Source organism: Hemicordylus capensis, chromosome 3, assembly GCF_027244095.1.
Source record: "Hemicordylus capensis ecotype Gifberg chromosome 3, rHemCap1.1.pri, whole genome shotgun sequence".
In the NCBI taxonomy this organism is placed as follows: domain Eukaryota; kingdom Metazoa; phylum Chordata; class Lepidosauria; order Squamata; family Cordylidae; genus Hemicordylus; species Hemicordylus capensis.
Window position 1 is genome coordinate 232176738 of NC_069659.1, and position 21751 is coordinate 232198488.

The 21751-nt window shown below is 47.5% G+C and overlaps 1 protein-coding gene across 11 annotated transcripts in view; it reads left to right on the forward strand.

Annotated features, from left to right (window-relative positions):
* The first annotated feature begins 9800 nt into the window (after positions 1-9800).
* Positions 9801-21751, forward strand: part of COL13A1 (collagen type XIII alpha 1 chain) — a 184874-nt gene continuing 172923 nt past the window's right edge. For all 11 annotated transcript variants that reach the window (XM_053304228.1, XM_053304224.1, XM_053304226.1 and 8 more), the window contains exon 1: positions 9801-9852. In XM_053304228.1, the coding sequence (XP_053160203.1) occupies positions 9844-9852 (9 nt within the window). In that variant the 5' untranslated portion in view covers positions 9801-9843. The remainder of the gene's footprint in view (positions 9853-21751) is intronic.

Below are 21751 nucleotides of genomic sequence, written 5' to 3' on the forward strand. Positions count from 1 at the left end.
TCGATTTTATGTCTTTGTTTTAGCCCAAACCAAACAGCAGGAAAATGTAATAACAGTGAAAGAGCACACCACATTCAGATACTGGCATTGCACCAAGCCACCAGTCACGTTTATAAGACAGATAAGAGTATAAGAAGCTGACCTATATTGTCAGCTCCATGGTCTATACAGTCTAGGACTGTGAACCTTGACTGGAAGCATCTTGTTTTGAACCCAGCTTCTCAGAATCCCAAGGGGAGTTTTCCTAGTCCTGCTACTTAAGATTTCTTCAGCTGGTGATTGTAGCTATGTCCTCATGCAGACCCAGCTCCAGGCTTCAGAGGTTTCTTCCCGTACCCAGGTGGCCCTGAGAGAATCACACCACATGAAGAGGTGGACACAGAGGTGGTCTCAAGGATCATCAATGCACCCCGGGCCCTTGGCAGCTATTCAGTGATGCCAATCCCTGATGCCCACCCAGCCCTCATGTATGCTCTATCAGCTGTGACACAATAGGTTCATGACAACTTGCTGTCTCCCTCTCCCTCTTCCTTTTATCCAGGGCTGGCCCCAGACATTTGTCCATGTAGCAAAAATATCTATATGCCACTGCAGCAGTAAAAATATAAATACAGGAAGCCCTCATTTTACACGGGTTTGTTTTATGTGGTTTCACTTATTTGTAGGGTTGTGTGTTTTGTATTTTTTTTCTGTTTTGTTTTTGACCCGAATCCGAAACAACCCCATTTTGTTCTTTGTTTGAAATCAGCCAATCCGAAACACCCCCATTTTGTTTTTTGTTCGAAATTGCAAAATCCGAATCTGAAATGTTTTGGATTTTAAAAAATGGCCTCGGGGGAAACTAGTGGGTGGGGGTGGTAGTGCCTGATGGGTGGAAACTACCACCCAAGTTTCAGAGGAATTGGGCAAAGGGCTGATTTTGAGTGAATTTTTGAAGTATAGGATTTTTCCCATAGGGAAGAATGGAGGTTTCAGCAAAAGTACAGCTTCATGTTGGGGGGAAAGGGGTGGCCCAGAGCAGAGTAGGGTGGGTGGTAGTGTCCAGTGGAGGCAAGGAAGCTGCCAGAAGTATTTCAAAGGAATTGGGCAGAGGACTGATTTTTAAAGATGTAATGGAGTTTGCGTGTCTGTAAAGGTCTTCCCCATAGGGAATGATGGACCTCCATAATTCCTGCCCCATAACTGCACTTGAGGGGGCACCAGCGTGGCCCAGAGCGAGTGGTGGAGTAGAGCACATAGGGTGCCAACCACCCACATGGGTTGCTAACCCATGGGGTACTGGGTTCTGTTTCTGAGATGTTTTGAGTATAGATTCAGATTCTCTGGTAGCATATGAGAGTGGATTCATGGTTTGTCATTGAAAATCTCATATGCTACCAGATAATCTACACTCAGAACACCTCAGAAACAACAGAACCCAGCACCCCATGGGTTAGCAACCCATGGGGTTGGTTGGCACCCTATGTGCACTACACCACCACTTGCTCCCAGCCACCCCAGTACCCCCCAGGTGGAGTTATGGGACTGCTGAAACCTCCATTATTCCCTGGGGGGGGGCCTTAAAGAAGCGTAAACTTCAATAATTCCTAAGAAATCAGCCCTTTGCCCTATTCCTTTGGAATCTGGGTTGTGGCAGGTACCCCTTGGGGCACTGCCACCCAACCCACTGTTTTGCCCCTCAGGCCCCCTTTCTACCTCAAATCTGCCCCAAAGACATGTCAACTTCAAAAATTCTTTAAAAATAAGCCCTTTCCCCAATTCCTTTGGAATCTGGGTGGCAGCAGGCACCCATTGGGGGACTACCACCTGAACCACTCTTCTGCCCCCAAAGCCTCCTTTCTGCCCCAAATCCACCCCAAATAACATCAACATCACACATCAACAACAGCAGAGCTTTGGAAGAAAATCAGGCAGATTTCCAAAGGTCATGCACATGCACATACACACAACAGTGTGAAACTACAACAATAAAATGCACACTGCCCCACTGGCCAATGAGGGTAAATGCACACTGCCCCACTAGCCAGTGAGGGTAAAATTTACCCTTAAATTTGCTTAAAAGGAATAAGGAGGCAATTTCCAGCAGATCAGCTAATGCTTTCGCTGGCCAATCTGCGGGCTGGAAGGGCTGGAAATTCAAACAGATGTCAAAACTCAAAATGGAGACTGAAGGAGAAAGACTTTTTGCAATTGCAAAATGGAGTTCCAAAACAGCCAAAACAAAAAAACGTTCTTTATCCGAAACAGGGACATTTTGTTTTGGCTACAAAATTTTCTGTTTTGAGCATTGGGTGTTTTGTTTTGGCTACAAAACAGCTGAAATGGCCTGTTTTGTGCACAAAGCATTTTGTATCCGAAACGAAATGCACATCCCTACTTATTTGTGCTTGAGAAACATGTACAAAGTCTCATTATCTGTGGTATAGGGTTTCAGCTATCCGTGGTTTTGGCAGGGCGATTTTTGGTTTCATTTTCAATATTGTGCCTTATAGTGGTGTGGTTTGAGGAAGGAGCTTTGTGGGTTCTTGAGGAGTTAATGGTGAGAGTTGGAGAGTGTGTCTTAGAGGAGTTTGGAGTGCTTCAGATTGTCTATTTGGACGAGTTTAGAGTTTCTTGTGCTTTGGAGTGTCCTTTGGAGCTGCTGCTCCAAGTTTATCTTTGTCCAGGTTATCTTTGGGATTGTTCCTCTGGGCGTGTGTGCATGCTTTACTGGACAAATACTATACAGTACTGAGTCAGACCATTGGTCCATCTAGCTCAGTATTGTCTACACAGATTAGCAGCAGCTTCTCCAAGGATGCAGGCAGGAATGTCTCTCAGCCCTGTCTAGAGATGCCAGGGAGGGAACTGGAACCTTCTGCATGGAAGCATGCAGGTAGTGTACTGCACTGTTCTCTTCCTACAGCAGCCTCATCCCCCAAAGGGAATATCTTACAGTGCTGACATGTAGTCTCCCATTCCAATGCAAATCAGGGCAGGCCCTGCTTAGTAAAGGGGACAGTTCATGCATGCTACCACAAAACCAGCTCTTCTCCCTGGTGGGGAGGAGAGAGCCCCTAGGTGGGCCTGATTACACATCTCTCTCCTCAACAAAGGATGAAGTGACATGAATCATCAACCTTGTGCATGATGTTGCTGGTCAAGGCTTGGAGGATATCCAGCCAGATGAAGTTCAGGGACTGCTCAAGTCACATGAGGAAGAGTTGACAGAGGAGGACTTTGGAGGAGCTCGTACAAGTGGCTGCTGTGAGCAGTGAAGAAGAGCAGGGAGGAGGAGGTGGAGATAGTGGCAGCAAAGCCTTTAACCACCAAAGTCCTGTCAGGATTTCTGAAGATGGGGACTGCCTTGGCTGAGAAGGCCTTACAAATGGACCCATCAATGGAATGCAGCATAAGATTCAAGAGACAGTTGGAGGCTGCTCTGCAACCCTATAGAGAAACCTATAGGGGTCTTCAGACAAAGGGAAAGCAGACCACCATCACCAGCTTCTTCAAAACGGTTGAGAGCACCATCCCACCTGAAGAAGCAAGATCTAGGGATGTGCACAAAACCAGTTTTCCAAACTGGATTTGAACTGGATTGGGCCAGTTTTGACACCTTTGAGCTGGTTCCTGGTTTGGTTTGAGCTCGATTGGACTTGACCTGGCTTGAAGCCCTAGAGGTCAAGAGGCAGGAGGGTGGCTTCCCTAACTATAAAGGGTAGTAAAAACCGAGTACCCCTGCCATCCTCCCCCTGAGTCTCCTGGGCCCAGTTTGGGCTGTTTTTGCCTGAATGGCCTGAAGCAGGCCTGAACTGGGCCATTATGGGCACAGGAGACTCTGGGGGAGGCTGGCAGGGGTCAGGAGAACCACCGCCACCCACTTGTGGCTGTTACCACAGCCAGCCACAGGCGCAACTGGCGTATAAGTACTTTATAAGTACTTTATTTTTACTTTCCTTTATGGTTAGGGAAGCCCCCCCCTTCCTTTTACTGGTAAAGGGGAATCCTCACCATATTCCCTTTTGCTGGTAGGGCTTTAAGCCAGCTCCGAACTGGCCGGCCCCATTTGGTTCGAGCTGGAACCAAACCAGGTCAAGTTCTGCTCAAGGTTGAGCCTTCAAGCCAAGCTGTTTCGAAGTCATCCTTAGCAAGATCTGAGAGTGACACCTCCAGCCTCACTTTCCATGGGTTTGAAGAGAGCAATGATGATGACAGCCCTGCTACCTCTCCAGGGCCTTCTTCAGCAGTGGAGTGATTTCGCCCCAGTTCCTTTTTCTATTCTGAGCTGGAGTGGTGCTATCTCCAGTGAAGTGATGTAACTCCTTTTTCAGTTTATTTTTCTGCCAGCAAAGACGTAGACTTGTCACAGGTGGAGTGATGTAATTCCTCTCTCTTCCTTTTGAAAAAAGTTTTTCTTTTCTGAGATGGGGTGCTGCTAACTCGAATGATACTACAGTGGACTCCTCTGATTTGTGATGATTTGCTGCGAACCAAGGACAAGACTTCTCAGAGCTGGATCAAGGCCCAAGTTGGTTTGGGGGGTCATTACTGCAGTAACTGGAGAGTTGGGGATCTGGAGCAGCCAAGGTACAGTGCTGTATTCCTCACTTATTTCTGCTTTTCCACCCTTTTTGGGTGATTTGGGGGACTTAGAAATATTCTGAGAAACCTAATCCCCCAGATTCCCATAGGCTCAAAGATTTTTAAACACTTCCATTCACAGTAGTAACCAGGAACCTAACCACTGTGTAAAACAAGGGCCTCCTGTACATTTATTAACAGACCATTTGCCATCCTTTTATGGAGTCCAAACTGAGGAAGCCACCTCACTTTACCTTGTACATAACCATTTACACATAACCATATACACTACTCTTGGCTCCTTGGAGGAGAAGCAGGATATAAATATGAATGAATGAATGAATGAATAGAGGAGCAGGATATAAATGTGAATGAATGAATGAATGAATGAATGACAGTAGGGCAGCCCTGCTCTTATTGCTTTCCTTTAAGAGAAGCATAATTGTTTGTTCAGAATTCTTCTCAGTGCAAAAGTGAGGAACGGATTGTGAACTCAGTTGCCTCATTTATGCTCATTCATTCTCTCTCTCTCTCTCTCTCTCTCTCTCTCTCTCTCTCTCTCTCTCTCTCTCTCTCTCTCTCTCCTCATCTCTTTTGTGATGATCAAAGTAGCCCTAGACCATAACTTGTTTTCACAGACCCTTGTGGGTCTGCTTCTGTGAGTTTGCTTAGCAGGGAAGAGGCTGTGGGGTTGTGCCTCTGCTCATCCTTGGCCATCTTCCCAGAAGCTAAGAACCAACATTCCATTGCTGGAAAGTGAACACTGCAAATTGTGATAATCATTTGTGTGGCCACATTTCCCTAGATCTCTATGCCTTCAGAGGATATGCAAGTAGGGATATGCACAAACTGCGGTTCGAGCACAGTTCGGGAGCTTTAAGAAAGAGCAGGTCCTTGCCTGCTCTCTGCCACCCCATGCAGCTTCCTGCTGGGGTGGCACGTGTCCCCAAAAGCCACGTGTGGCTCCAGCAAGCCCATGGCATCTGCACATGTGCATGGTGTTGCTGACCACACATATGGTGTCCACACATGCACAGATGCCATGTGCATGCTAGTGCCACACATGGCTTTTGGGGACACATGCCACCCCATCAGGAAGCTGCATGGTGTGGCGGAGAGTAGATAAGCACCTGCTCTCCTCTTTCTTAACGCTCCCAAACTGTGCTCAAACAGCAGTTCGAACCACAGTTTGGGCACATCTCTATATGCAAGTGCTGGCTTATCCCAACCACATTTGTTTGTTTGTTTGTTTGTTTACATTTCTATTCCACGGTGTACATGGTTATGTTTATCCTTACAACAACCCTGTGAGGTAGGTTAGGCTGAGAGATGCGTGGCTGGCCCAGAGTCACCCAGCAAGTATCATGGCTGAATGGGGATTTGAAATTAGGTCTTCCCGGTCCTAGTCCAGCACTCTAACCACTATGCCATGCTGGCTCTTACCCAGATCCTGTCTCACAGACAATCATTCCCCCCTCCTCCTACCTAGCTGCTTGCTAACAGGCAATCGGGAGTGCACACAGTTCCTGAAGCTGGGCAGGACACTTGTGCTTTCCTCTTACTGATCGTGTGACTGTCTTAGTGATGTATGAGCCACCAGTGCTTTGGCTGCCTCCAGCACCTTGCAGATATGGGTATGAGGCTTCCTTCTCGGTATTTGCTTAGCAAGGTGGCCATTTACTGCTTTCTGCCCCAAGTCATCAGGGCACTTTTCAGATTACCCATTACAACTGTGGTAAAATGCTTTGGCTTGGCAGGATCGAATTGAAAACAATCCCCAGAATCTACAACGGGAAAATTTCTCTACAATAGGAAAATACAGCTACTTTTTTGCAACAGACATACAATGTTATAGCACTATATTGCAATGATTAAATCTGAAGCAAGGCATCTGGAATGTGAACGGCACCCTGCTGACAGCATAGGGACTGCGATGTCACAACTCAGGAAGTATGGAAGCACACTTAGTAGTGTGGATACTTAGTAGACACTGTTGTAGGGGTTAATCTGGAAAGTGCCCAGTTGCCACTGCTGGAAGGAAAGGTTCAGACAACTTAACATGGGAGCTTCAGCAGTGCCCACTTGCCCTTCTGATTTCCAGTTGGCATAGGATTTGCCATTGTATTCACCTCTTTGCATGTACCAGGAACCAGACTTACTCACAAAATCTCTTCTTCATCAATACAGAACTCATTCTCATATGTAGCTCCCCTTGAACAACAAAAGGATGTAATTCCACTCATTCCCCTTCTTGTGACCATCTACATTCTTCTTTCCTCTCTAAGCTTGTTTATATGAATAGTCTTATTATGATAGATTAAAAACTAAATCAGCATGGTGCCAGTCACTTTTAATAGGATTTGTAAACACATACCTAACACTAATCCGCATGAAACCAGGTATTAACGATGGTCCATGGAGAAGTTGAAGAATTATACCAGAGGGGTTTTATACCCTAGACTGACATATTTCCCTCTCCAGTTATGAAGTTTCTGACACCAGGAGCTAGTTTATCATTCACCCAGAGGAAATCTGACGAGCCTTTCTAAATGAACAACGCCATGTGCATCATTGTTTTTCAGTGCAAGTATGGAAATATAATATTGGAAGCCAGCTCCCTTTTTTTTGAAATCTCATGGAAATCCCTCAGGTCAGAATTAGATGTTATGCTTAACACTGGGCTGCCGCAGAAAACAGAAGCCTTATGCTGATTTCTCTTCCCTTTAATGTTTCGGTACACATGCTATTTCTCTCCCACTCCAAGCAGCAGCTGATGATGTGGAGCAGGAATGGGAAGTGCTTGTGAAATATATGGTGGAAGTAGCAACAGGGAAAGGAGAGGGGAAACCTGTCTGTTTATATAGCCATGTACAAATTACGGAGTGTACGTGTATCTTGCACTTGGGTGTCTATCCTTCAGTTCAAAGTGTCAAAGTGAGAAGCCGATCTGACTATTTATCTCATGAGTCCAATTTATATTATAGCCTATGTGCTCTGTAGTGAATATAAATCCAAGGTAGTTCGGCTTCAATAATAGCAGAGATTTAGTATTAATCTCTTGAGACTCAGGAACAAACACACTTTCAGTTACAGGGAACTTCCGGCTTGAAAAGATCAGGCAAGGATCAGGCTGCACTGCTAATGGACATAGCTCAGATTCCACAGTGGACACCTCTGAATAAAATATCACTCAGTTGTGATTTACAAACACAAACAAATTAGGACCTGTGCACACTCCCTAAGACCTTAAGGGGGGAAATAAAAATATAGCCCTTTCTTTTTCTTACTGTTGTCTGCTCTGGTGATAAATGCTTTAGAAACATGTAGGGCAGCCAGCCAGGCAAGCAGGGCTGACTTGTTAAGCTATGAAAACTGTGCCAACACACAGGGAGAGGTACAAGCATTATCCACAAGTGAACGTATGACTTGGTGTCACATTGTAGGCATCCTGCTCTCTTAAGCACCCACCTTCTTAAAACCACGGTCAGGGTTGTGTGTATGATGTGATCCCACAGAGGATCAATACAACACTGGGCGCAAAAATTCAACAATTGAGAATCTCAGCTTTATTTATTTTTATTTAAAAGAGAATGTTTCTAGTTCTTTTGAAGTTGAAAGTGTGTGGACAATGCATGCTGAAATCAGAGAAGCCAGAAGGATTGCTTTGTATGGGGCATGGCTTGAATGCCCAATATAGCTCATGATCCCACTCCGCTGTCTAGCAAAACCATATTATATTATGCAACATGTATATGCTTTTTTTAATGATAGAATTGTGTAAAAAGGAGGAAGTTTGTAAATATGATTGATTTGTGTAATGTATACAGGGCACAAAATGAAGTGATTTTTTTGGCACAAACTTTGGATTATCTTGTGCAGAATTTCAGTTTTTTAAAGCATATACAGCTCTGATTGGGGAATAGATTGCCCCATTAGAAAGGTTCAGTGGTCCCTAAATTGAGAGTTGCCAGCGCTGGCTGACTAGCACACCGTATGATCAGACACCCCAAGGCAATGGTCATGGGAAAACCTGAAGTCTTGATCCCTGAGGAATATTCCAAACCCCATTGATAAATATTCAGTTTTCTTTAAAGAGTAAATGTCTAGTCCTTTTTCTCACAAATATGTAAGGAGAAAAAATGTGGCAGTACTTTCTCCAATTGCTCAATAAGAAATATGCCTGGCATCACCTTCCAGTATTATGGTGAATGAATGCAAAAACATTGTGATGGTAGACAAACTATTGTACACTTATTTTGCACAATAGTATTATTATTATTATTTTTATTTTGTTAAAGTGTATTTTATGTACGGAATACTTGTATTTATGTTACTACAATTTTGCATTGATTTCTGATGACTTCCAGTGTACCTCAGGCCCTTACTATTACCATCCACAATATCTGACAAGAAAAAAGACAGTTTTGATGAGTAGCACTGAGCGTTCATTGGATAGTCAAGTATCAATAAGTTTCAACTCTACATAGCACCCATCTAAAACCATTAAGGACTTTTCAGACTGTTTTCAAAAAGCTAGTGATGAAATGCATGGCTCATTGTTTTAAGAATCCATTTAAAAAAAAACACAAAACCATATCCATTTAAGTAGCATAACCAGCCTTCTAATATTCAACAATTTACAACACAGATCCTTAAATTAAGTGATCTCAATTGATACCTTGATATTTTAAGCCAAAATATGAAAGAGAGAGACTATTCCTCAAACAGTAGAGTTCTCAGACTGTGAACTTGTGACCACCAGCAATTTCTGATGCACTTTTGCAAGTAGTCCCTTTATGACACAATGAAAATAAGGGGGAAAGCTGAAAAATCATATTCTTTAGATATTTCCACCACATGCTGAAGAAGCCACCCATTTTTCTATTTCAATTATAAAATGGAAACTAAAAAGCTGATTGCCTTTTCAGCAATAAACGTGACAAAGCATTCCCCTGCTGTGTTCACAGTTTCCCACTATATGTACATATAACTTTGTTGGATTACAACCTTCAAGGAAAAAGAGCAGCAATCTATATTATTATTTCTCCAGGATGGGCCATGTGTGGCGACGTGGTAGGAAGGAGGCGATTGGCTGAGTTTGCAAGCAAAAGCACCTGATTGGGCAGTGGGGATTCCATATGCAGAGTTTGCAAGCAGAAGCACCTGATTGGGCAGTGGGGATTCCATATGCAGACAGGGAGAAGGAGCCTGTGAGAGCAGAAGCACCATGGTGATTGGGCAGTGGGGATCCCCTATGCAGATAAGGAGGAGGGGCCTGTGATGGTTAAGGTCAGTTGGAATGCAGCTGTTACTGGTCGGAAGATGTTCTGGATATAAAAGGATAGCAGGCAGGCGTCTGCAAAAAGACAGATCCTGAGGGAGGAAAGAGCCCCTTCAGGAGAAGGAGGATGCCGTTGTGTAAATGAACAAAATCTGTTAACTCAGGGAGAGAGGGAGAAAAAACATGAAGGAAGGGGGAAGGAAGAGTGGAGAAGAGCGAGTGGAGGAGAGAGAGAGAGAGAAAGAAGGGAGGGGGAAGAGAGACAGAAGGAAGGGCAAGGGATGGGCCAGCGCCTGTCAGTAGCGTGAGGGGAATGAGGGGCCATGGCGGCACTGGCAGCAAGGAAGGGTCCAGGCAACCACTGCTGTTGTTGGGGGCTACCGAGGCCATTGTCAGAGGGAGGCAGGCAGGCAAGGGATGGGCCTGGGCCTGTCAGCGGCCTGAGGGGAACGAGCGGCCATGGTGGTGGCAGCAGCGAGGAACTACCTGGTCAACCACTGCTGCTGCTCCTGAAGGGAGGAGCAGGAGCATGGCTTGGGTGAGGGTGGGGAGGTCTCTGGGGATAGGGGGCTGCAGCTTGACCAATAGGCAGCAGCAATGCTGCAGCCACGACCAAGAAGGGTGAGGGGGATGGAAGCAATGGGATGGAGGAGGAGCAGGAGTGCAGCTCAGGTGAGGGTGGGGAGATCTCTGAGATGAGGGGAGCAATCAAGAACTAACGCACAGATGCTCTAGAGCGTGCAGGAGTTCCATCATTGAAGCGGAGAGAAAGAATGGCTGCAGTCAGGATGCAAAGGTGGAGTGCTGGCAGGTGAAGCCCCTCCAGCCAAAAGAGGTGGGTGGACGGCGGGCGAAGCCCCGCTGGCCAGGAAAAGGACGCAGTGGTGGGGAGAAATGATGGAGGTGGTGAGGAGGTGGACAGATGGCGGGCAAAGCCCTACCAGCCGGGAGGAGAAGGTGGGAGGCGGTGGTGGGATGGCCTGGCCCTGGCTGGCCCAATGGGGAGAGCTGCGGGGGGGGGGGAGAGCAAGCGAGCAAGCTGCGGGGGGGGGGAGCGAGTAAGCTGCAGGGGGAGGGCAAGTGAGCTGCGGGGGGAGGGCGAGCAAGCGAGCTGCGGGGGGAGGGCGAGCAAGCGAGCTGCGGGGGGAGGGGGAGCGAGCTGCGGGGGAGGGCAAGCGAGCAAGCTGCGGGGGGAGAGCGAGTGAGCTGCGGGGTAAGGGCGAGCGAGCTGCGGGGGGAGGGCGAGCAAGCGAGCTGAGGGGGGGAGGGCGAGCGAGCTGCGGGGGAGGGCGGGCGAGCGAGCTGTGGAGGGGGAGGGCAAGCGAGCTGCGGAGGGCAAGCGAGCGAGCTGCGGGGGAGGGCGGGCGAGCAAACTGCGGAGGGGGAGGGCGAGCGAGCAAGCTGCGGAGGGGGGAAGGCAAGCGAGCGAACTGCGGAGGGGGGAGGGCAAGCGAGCTGCGGAGGGGGAGGGCGAGCGAGCGAGCTGCAGAGGGGGGAGGGAGAGCAGCGAGCTGCGGAGGGGGGAGGGTGAGCGAGCAAGCTCTGGGGGGAGAGTGAGCTGCGGGGGGAGGGCGAGCGAGCGAGCTGCGGGGGGAGAGTGAGCTGCGGAGGGGAGAGCGAGCGAGCGAGCTGCGGGAGGATGTCACAGGCTCAGTACACCACTGCACAGATGCTCTGTGCGGGGTCAGCTAGTTGATTTTTAATTCACTAGCCTTTCAAGCTCTTTCCCTCAAGCCAAAACCAAAACCAGAAGAGAGGTCCAAAATATAATACAGTTTAAGAGCCACTGCACTAGTACATAAACCATTTATCTTCTTACCAATAAAATAGTAATAGTAATAGGTCACTGGGTTACTGAAAGCAACCATTCTGATATGTAATGATATGTGTGGGCCTGTGTTTGTGTATGCAACTGTATAATAATGACAGTGCGTTTGAATACACTCATTCGTACAGTTCATACACATCTATATTTGAATCCTTACAGTTGTATTAAAAAATGCATATACATATACACACACCCATACACAACTATGCACACAGATGTTATGGACTGCTACACTCAAAATACTGCATACATATAACATATAACTTCAGTGATTTTCATAAAATTCTGCAGACCTCTGTAGGGGTGTGCGAATCGGCTCGAGGTCGAGCCGGTTTGCCATTGAACCAGGCCAGCTTGAGGGTTCACCCTTGAGCCGGACTGGGCCCAGTTCGGCTTGACCTCAAACCCCGCTCGGTTTCTCTCGAGTTTGAGCCTATATGGGTTTTGAAAAGTTAAATTAAAAAACAACAACACCTCCCCCTGCTGTCCTCCCCCCCCCCGCCGCCCGGTCTTTTCCAGGCTGCCCATTTTGGGGCCTTTCTGGCCCTCTCCCAGCTCGTGGTGACCATTTTGAAGGCCACCGTACATGCTCACGGGCTGTTTGCATGCCCAGCAAGGAGAGCATTGGAAAGGCCCAAAAATGGGCAGAACCGATCTGGAAAAAACTGGGGGGAGGCTGGTGCGGGGAGGGTGAAGCTTCAGATCCCCCACCCATAGCCATGGCAGCACCCCCCAGAGGCAGCAAAACTACCCCGGGCCCTGCAGTGAGGTTTTTTTTTTTTAAATGGTTTTTTTTTACTTTTCGAACCCTGGACTGTCTCGAACTCAGTTTTGTTTAGGGGTGTGCACAAAACCGAACATGCCCCATCCAATTTGGGTCTGGGCTGGACTCTTAACTGAACTGGACAAGCTGGTTTTGTGCACACTGCTAGACTGCTGCACACTCAACAGAATCGTACATGAAAGTATTATATAAATGAATCATTGTAGCAGTATAAACCCTGAAATGGAAGTTAATTTGTGTCACTTTATAGTGTCATGTGTGGCCAGTTTCCAACTGCCCTTTGATTTTGCATTAATTGTTAGGGAGACAAAGGCGCCATGGGGATCCGTGGACTTCCGGTGAGTCTGAAACCTATTACCGCTTGCTGACACACCTGCTTCCAAGCGCTCTGCTATCTGGGTCCCTTTGGGGGTGATATGTTCATTATTTGAGGGCAATAATGACTCCAGTTCCATTTCAAGGGGAGTAAAGCAGCTATCACTTAAAACACACACAACCTAATTTAATTGCTGGAATTTACTTGCCAAGAAACAAGAAATCTCAATGGCTAAATTCAGGAAGAATCCTGAATTGGTTTATTACACAGAATTAATTTTTAAAATGAACGTGGGAGCAACAAGCATAATGTGTTGTTGAGCTGTCAGACAGATGCTCTCTGATCTCTTTGGAAGAATGCCTATAGCATCAGGTTTTCAATTGGAGCAAGAATGAGGGGGTGCTATGGCATGGAAGAGTTTCTAAAATTCTTTCATTTCTCAGGCCTGTCCTAGAGTGGGAGAAGGATGTATAAGCAATGTATAGATTGATATTTTAGACAAACATTTGCTAAGAATGTTTCTATTGGACAACATGGCAATGTCAGCATCACAAAGCTGGAACATGTTTTACATTTAAACAAACAATGGATCCCTTGAAGAAGGGTTGGGTAGTGCCTCTTTACTGTTGCATATCACCTCCCAAAGATGCTTCTGCATCCTGCTCTTTAGCCTTTTCTTACATATGCTTTCTTTATAACCGTATACATGATTATCCTAAAGAATATTATGTGGCAGCTCCATTTGGTTTATTTACAGTTTCCAAAGTCAATGTTAAGGATTGAGGGTGAGCTCTGATATCTTCCTGTAGCTAAGAAACTTCATTGCAAGGATGGATTTACACATTCACTTACCTCTCCCGTTTTCCCGAAGGTGTGTTGTCTGCCACCATGCATACAGGTGGATGTGTAAAGAAGTCCAGTAACACAGAGAAACAATACCAGCTCCATGCCTTCTTTTCAGTAGCACAATCATAATGTCGAAAATGATTGAAATGAATCCCCTGTTCATGCCCCTTGATTAATTGTACATGACAATATGCCTAAGAAAAACATGGCTGTTCACATTTCTCTCAAATGTTGTCAAAGTGGTTTTATCCCAAGTCAAGAAAAAAACTGCCCAGCCTTCTCAAATGTACACAAAAAGAGACATCACCTTACAGTAATCAGTTTATCTTTTAGAAAACAGTGAAAAGAAAAGAAATGACATACTGTCATAAGGGCCCATTACATGCTTCAAGATGCCAGAGCAAAAAGGTTTGGAAAAATAATAGATGGTTACCCCCTTTGGTCCCCAGAACCTAAAACAAACACAGTTGACACTGATTCCTGACTCAGTCAAGATACGTTAAAGCCTCCCTTGGCTTGCCTCTGTGTGTGAGTCCCACTGATCTATGTCACAACACACCAGATACATGCCAAGTTAGAAATACAAAATCATTCTGGACATTTAAAGTAAATAACCAAACATGGTAAACAGCACTGGGACATTGAAAATGCACTCTGAAAAGACCTAAAGGCAGAAACTTTCCAAATCAGCTGATAGACTAGCAAAGAAAAAGAACAATAATGCATTTACTCCACCACCTGGAAAGTTGCTCCAAATAATGGGATGCCTGATGTGCAGGTAGTCACATTAAAACTGATAGTTTTGTGATGACCCACAGGAAGCAGCTCTGAAAGGAATGTTAGTTGGAGCAATGTCTAATGCATGTTGGCTGCATGATCTTGCATGTAGCTTTACAGGGGAAGTACGATGCTGATTACTAGGCACCAGAATATAAGCGTAGTTATTTATTGCAGAATAGTTATGAGAATAAGAAAAGGTCCAGAAGGCCAAATCAGATAAAGAAAGGAAAGGTGTATGTTCAGCCTACATTATAGAAAACATATTTCAAATCTTTGCCACTAGAAAGAAGAGGAAGAATAGGTTATCCATTTATTGAGGGCAAGACTAGAAACATTAGACTTTTGCACCCAGACTGAAGGAGACATGGACACACATTACTTTGGTGGAATTGGCCTCATTTATTGAGACTTAATCTGTATTGTGCCTGCAAGGCACTCAGCTGGGATTGGTGCTCCTCCCCGCACAGTGCAGTCCCTAGCAGGCCGGCCACAGCAGTGGCCGCCTTAGCCTAAATGACCGTGGTGATAGCACCTTGGCTCCAGGCGGCTCCACCGCTCTAAAGCAGGGGCACCCTTCTTCGCTGACCTAAGGTCAGGTCTCTGGTACCAAATGCCACCCCTCCGATGCTGTACAGCCATACGAAAGAATGTCATTTGCAGAGAATTAGGAGTTGAGCAGCATCCCAATCTGTCAAGCCTCAAGGGATCCGCCCTTCCTCCTTGATGTACAAAGCTTACCTAAGGTGCTGCACCAGTTTTCTCAGCTGTATCCTGCCACACTTTACCTGCCATGGCCCGCCGCCCCCCTTGCCAGACCTGATTACAGGTGGCATGAGGTGAGGCCCAATTCATCGGGCCTGGGTACGACCCACCAGGCCCAAAAGGGGGGCTGCAAGGCAAACCACATGGCCAAACGCCTTGGGGAGACTCACTTGCTGCAGACCTGTCACTGTCAGGTTCTTCCACACTGCCTCCTGGTATGGGTCCTGTTGGCGCCCCGCTGCCCCCTGGACTAGGCAATGGTGCCACGGCCATTTCAAGCACTGCTAAATGATCAGCAAATCCCTGCATTAATTTAGCTCGCTTCGCCGCTCTGGACAGTCTCTGCGGGTGTGCGGGAACCCCAGATGGGCCACCTCCCCCACCGTCTCCCCTAGGTGCCTTGCGTTCCTTTTCCAAAGCCTCCAGGTGTGTGATAAGCGCCCTAATGGCCCCCAGTTCCTGGTCCTATTCATCTTCAGATGAAGAGTCCGGCGGGATTGGTGGCCTCTTGGGGACCCGGGCTGGCTTCCCTCCTTTCCCAGCTGGTGTCTTCTTGGGGCCCATGATCAAACACTTCAGCAAAGGGGGCGGGGGCACTATAGGCACACAGGGCAATAATAGCCGAGGTATGCCAATCCCTCTCCCTGCCTGACTGGAAATGCAAGGGATTGGGCCTGGGGCCTTCAGCCTGTGAATGGTTGCTTCCTTCTGGTTTTCCTCCCCCACACCTTATCTCGGGCCCTGCAGCCCCCCCAGGTCCAAGCCCCCAAGCCTGGACCAGTTTAAAGCCTGGCCTGAAGCTCTGCTGGGTGCTGCTGCTCTGGTGCTGGGTAGGTCTTGCTCTGGTGGTCGGCAGTGGCAGCCTTGCCAATGAGGAGGAGCGGGCCGAGCTTAAAAACTTGCCCGCCAAGACCCAGATGTGCAATACAGTCTCATCCCCTTTGGTGTTGGGGGGGGGGCTTAAGAGCCCCATGGAGCTACAGCCCCATCTCCTGACACGTCCGGCTGTGGAGTCCCGGGCCATGTGGGAAGGCCCGAACCACCACAGTGGCCAAAACGGTGGCCGCAACTTGCCGAGGCTGGGGTGGGAGGTTGCACCTGAATGCTCAGCTGCTGCTTAAAATCCTGGCTACCTGCTGGTACAGCCCCCGGTGCGCTTGCCACTCCGGAGGCCCAGCCATGTTGTCGGTGACTGGCCTCGGAGCACTTGCCCGACATGTTCTTCCTCTTTGCTGCTGAGAGGAGGACTGAAGCTGGCGGCTCACTTGTTACGGCCCCACCCCGGAAGCACACCAGGGCCAATGGGAGTCGGCTCCCAGGTCCCGTGCTCCTCCGAGGTGGGAGCTGGGGGCAAACCAGCCGTGCCACATAGTAGACTGGCGAGCAGCTTGACTGTTTTGAATTGGATAGGAGCTTGGGAAGATTTTATCCTGTAAGCAGTACATGAGCCACCAAATGGTGCAGCAGGGAAATGACTTGCTTAGCAAGCCTGAGGTTGCTGGTTTGAATCCCCGCTGGTATGTTTCCCAGACTATGGGAAACACTTATATCGGGCAGCAGCGATATAGGAAAGTGCTGAAAGGCATCATCTCATACTGCGCAGGAGATAGCAATGGTAAACCCCTCCTGTATCCTACCAAAATAGAAACCACAGGACTCTGCGGATGCCAGGAGTCAACACTCACTCAATGGCACACTTTACCTTTAAGCCGTACATGATCTCTGCTGGGCTAGGGATGTGCACGAACAAGTCCGGCACTCCCTTTCCTGAGTGAGGAACCCGTTCGGACGGCGGCCTTCGAGCTGGCTCGGTGGGCAGCGGGGTATGTGTGTGCTTTTAACAAACAGGTATTAGCCCCCTCCCTGGCACTCCCCCCTCCACTGGTGCTTGCAGCTCACAGCTGTTTCTTTTAAAAGTGCCAGTGGGAGGACAGCTGCAGGGAGGAGGAAGCTGTAATAGAAGCACGCATGCGCGCGGTGTGCGCGCGTGCCTGTCACCACCGTGCGCGACGGCGAAAAGCGCGCACCCTGCAACGCGCGCATGCGTGCTTCTATTACAGCTTCTTCCGGGCAATGACGGGGGCAGGGGCGGCAGGGAGGAACGCTGCCGCCCCAAAAACTTCAATTTTAAACGCAGCGCCAGAGGGGGAAGAGCAGCAGGAGGGGTAAGTTCTACCCCCCCGCCCTTAAAGGTAGACCCCCCCTTAGTGCCGGACCGTCGGACCGGTCCATTTCCAAACCAGTTCGGAGGCCTCCAACATGGCCTCCGAACCGGATCATGCACATCCCTACTTTGCAGCCGACACACAGGGAGGTTTAAAAAAGCAGTGCAAAGGGTGAGAGTGTATGGAGCAGCCTTCACCTCTGGTGCCACATCTTTAAATCTCCCTGTGTGCCAGCTGAGAAGCAGGGAAAGTAACTATTTAAACTGTATGACGACTGGGGCGGGGGTTGGGTAAAAAAACAATGAATAACTGTAACTACCTCCCATAACAACTAAATGGCTATACAGGGAGTTGGCTTGTGGAATGAACAAAACCCCTATTTGAGGACCACCTGTATATGTCATAGAATTTTTTATAAATTTGGTTTAACCCAGTGGATTGATCAGGATTGCCTAGGAAATCTGCATTCCCACAACCAGCTCGGCGGGGTTCAGCTTTAACCAGTATCACTGTGACTATGGGAATTCAGCCACTGTCTGTCTTAGATTGCACATGTAGTATGTGCTACTTCAACATATCTTTGCAATTTTCTTGTGCCTGCACATGCATTTGGACACACCAGCCTCCATCAAGCGAATAATTACCACAATCTCTATGCCACTTCAGGACTATGTTTGGGAAATGCTTTTATAAATGGCATTATATAACTATAAGTATTAGGGATGTGCGAAACATTTCAGATACAAAATGTTTTGTACCCAAACCAGCCCATTTCGTGTGCTTTGTAGATACAACAAAACACCCATTTTCCAGATCCAAAAGTTTTGTATACAAAACAAAACGTCCCTGTTTCGGCTACAAAATGTTTTGTTGTTTCGGATCTCCATTTTGTGATGGTCTCTGAGTCAGTCTCCATTTTGTGTTTGACATCTCTTTGAATTTCCCGCCCTTCCAGCTTTCCGATCGGTGACCTAAAGCATGGGCTGATCTGCTGACAATTCCCTCCTTGTTCCCCATTGGCTCTTTTGCTTCTTGCCACTCTTTACTGACCCCACATTGGCCAGGGGAAGGGTCGAAGAAGGGGCAAGGGTGGGGGGTAGTTCAAGGAGGGGTTTTCAATTCATTCAGCAAGTTAGTAGTCACCATTCTGCCTTTCTGCCTCATTGAAAGAGAGAGAGAGAGAGAGAGAGAGAGAGAGAGAGAGAGAGAGAGAGAGAGAGAGAGAACTAGTTTGCAGCATTGCATTCCTCAAGTTGCCATGATGCCATGCCATTGCCTATGCCTGCCTTGTTGCCAGCCTGAGCCCAGCCTGCTATGGCTACTGCATGTCAGCCTGGGAATGGATTCAGGGGCAGAAGAGTGGGTGGGTGGTAGTGCCCCAATGGGTGCCTGCCAGTTTGCCACCACCCAGATTCCAAAGGAATTGGGCAAAGGGCTGATTATTTGTGATTTGTTAAAATTCATGCGTCTTTAAGATTTTTTCCCCATAGGGAATAATGGAGGTTTCAGCACCCTATAACTACACTTGGGGGCACCGGGGTGGCCCAGAGCGAGTGGTGGTGTAGTGCACATAGGGTGCCAACCACCCCCATGGGTTGCTAACCCATGGGGTGCTGGGTTCTGTTGTTTCTGTGGTGTTCTGAGTGTAGATTATCTGGTAGCATATGAAAGTGGATTCTTTTTTTCCACTGAAAATCTCATATGCTACCAGAGAATCTACACTGAACACCTAGGAAACAACAAAACCCAGTACCCCATGGGCTTGTGGGTATGGGGGTGGTTGGAACCCTATGTGGACTACACAACCACTTGCTCTGGGTAACCCCAGTGCCCTCCAAGTGGAATTATGGGGCTGCTGAAACCTCCATTATTCCCTACGGGAGAAATCTTAAAGACACGTAAACTTCAACAAATCACAAAAAATAGCCCTTTGCCCAATTCCTTTGAAATAATTCTGGTAGCTTCCTTGCCCCATTGGGCACTACTACCCACCACACTTCACTCTGGGCCACCCCTTTCCCCTCACTGTGAAGCGATACATTTGCTAGAATCCCCATTATTCCCTATGGGATAATTCTTAAAGACGTGTAAACATTAAAAATTCACAAAATAATCAGCCCTTTGCCCAATTCCTTTGAAATTTGGGTGGTAGCTTCCACCCATTGGACACTACCACCACCACCACCACTCTTTTTGCCCTGGGACCCTTTTTTAAAATCCAAATTGATTCTGATTCTGAAAATTCGGCTGCAAAACGGAACAGGGGTGATTCAGATTCTGAAATTCGGGTACGAAACAAAACGGGTGTTTCGATTCAGATACAAATCGAAATGAGAAAATTCCAAAATGCACACCCCTAATAACTATAACTGTAACTGTAACTATAACTATATAATACCTACTTACTTATTTGCTGTGTTAGCATTACCCAGGACTTTGCAGGCAGAAAGGCATTTCTGCGCATAAGCAGAGTGAATTTTCTCTCACTTCTGATCAAGCTCATGATTCCCCACCACACTAAGGATCATATCTAACAAAAGAGCATCTCTATGGTGCTGCTCTGAATGAGTAGAATAACTTATTTAACTAGCTCAGCTATAAGTTAAAAAGGGCAGTTAAATGGTATACCTGCAGTTGCTACAAAGATGGAACATGCAAGATTATGTGTTTGAAGAACAGTAAAAAAAAAGTACAAGGATAGTAAAACAATGAGGCTGATTATACAAGCAGCTCTACCCATTCTGCTCATGTTAAGTGTTAAGACTGAGGCCGATCCTGCTGCTGCCTCTCCAGATAGCCCGGAAATTTTACTCAGCCTTTTACCCAGGTCCCCAGTTGTGTGTCTGTGCAGGCTTCAGGCAGCTTGAGCAGACTTGTTGCGTGGGGAGGCCAGCGGCGGCCCAGGTGCTGCCTCCACTGTGACCCCTAGGCCCACCCCCTGCTTCTGACATCAGATGCAGGGACGTGGTTTTGCTTCCAAATGGGGCCCCGGGGCCCCGTTTAGGAGCTCAATCAGCCAGCACTGCATTCACAGCATGGCCCGAGTGACTCTCCCTGCCTTTTAAAGACAGGGAGAGCCGCTCCAGTCTAACTCCCAAACGGGGCCATGCAGCACCATTTGGGAGAGAAATCAGCCAGTGCTGCGTTTGCAGCATGGCCAGGAGCCGCACTGAGAACTCAGTGCTGGCCAATTTCACTCCCAAACGGGGCCGCACGGCCTTGTTTGGAAGTTAGATTGGAGCGGCTCTCCCTGTCTTTAAAATCATGCTCCCCACATCTGATGTCAGATGCAGGGTGTGTGTCTGGGACCATGAGGCGAGGCCCTTGATTGGCAGCGGTGTGGGTTCTTTGAACCCATTTGTCCAATGTTGGCTCCGCCCCTGGAGCAGACACAGAGCCAGGTGCCTAGAGCACCCAGCTTGAGGGGAAATCCCTTGAGGCACCATGCATTTAGGGATATTTGGAGGCTGGACTGCATTTCCTGGCCTCCAGAATGCCACGCTGTCAGGAGCAGTGCAGACAGGGATGTAACTATAATAGGGCAAGCGGAGACAGTTGTCTGGGGGCCCACTGCCTTGTGGGGGCCCAAAGGCAAGTCACATGACTGACTTTCCCAGCCACGCACCCGCCCAGGCTCCCTTCATTTGTATTCATCCTCCGAAACTGAAGTGAGTGTTAAGACCTGGAGCTTCCAGAACACCGTGTCTTTCTCTAGTACCATTGAATGACTTGCATCGTCCACAATTTACAAAACCTTTTTAAAAATAATGTAGGATGATGTCCTATTGTGGCACATAGGAGATATAGATATAGATATAGATGTATAAATAAATAAATTTCACTATGCTTTTTGTTACCACTATTCAGCCTCATTAAAGATTTATTTACTTCATGAGCTGAGCTCCAGTGAGGGGGGGCACATTCTAAAATCTTGTCTCTTGGCTCACTCCAACCTTGCTACGCCTCTGAGTGCAGATCATGTGGGCGCACAAGCTGTGCATCCCACACATGGATCATAATTCTCGGGGCGGTGGGGGGAAGCTGGATCATTTATCCAGTCTGAGCCTGCAGTCTCTTTCAGTCTCTTTCAGTCTTAAAATGACAATAGAAAAAGTTCTTATTGACTAATTAAGAATTGTGCCTTATTTATTTAAAACATTTCTATTCAACCTTTTGTCAACGTGTCTCTCCAAAGCTGTTTATATAAGACAATTCTATTCCTGGTGTGCATGTATTACTTGAACCTGTAGCTGAGTATGATGAAAAAACAAGATAGCAACAAAACCAGAAGTCCCTGTTCTAACTTGGGTCTTACTTCATGTGCAAGTTTTATTTTTATTTTTTCTGTTTTCTGAGTTTGTTTTTTGTTGAGGAGGGGGAGCACTGGTACTCAGTCCCAGCTCCTTTTCATCCAGTCCTAAAACTT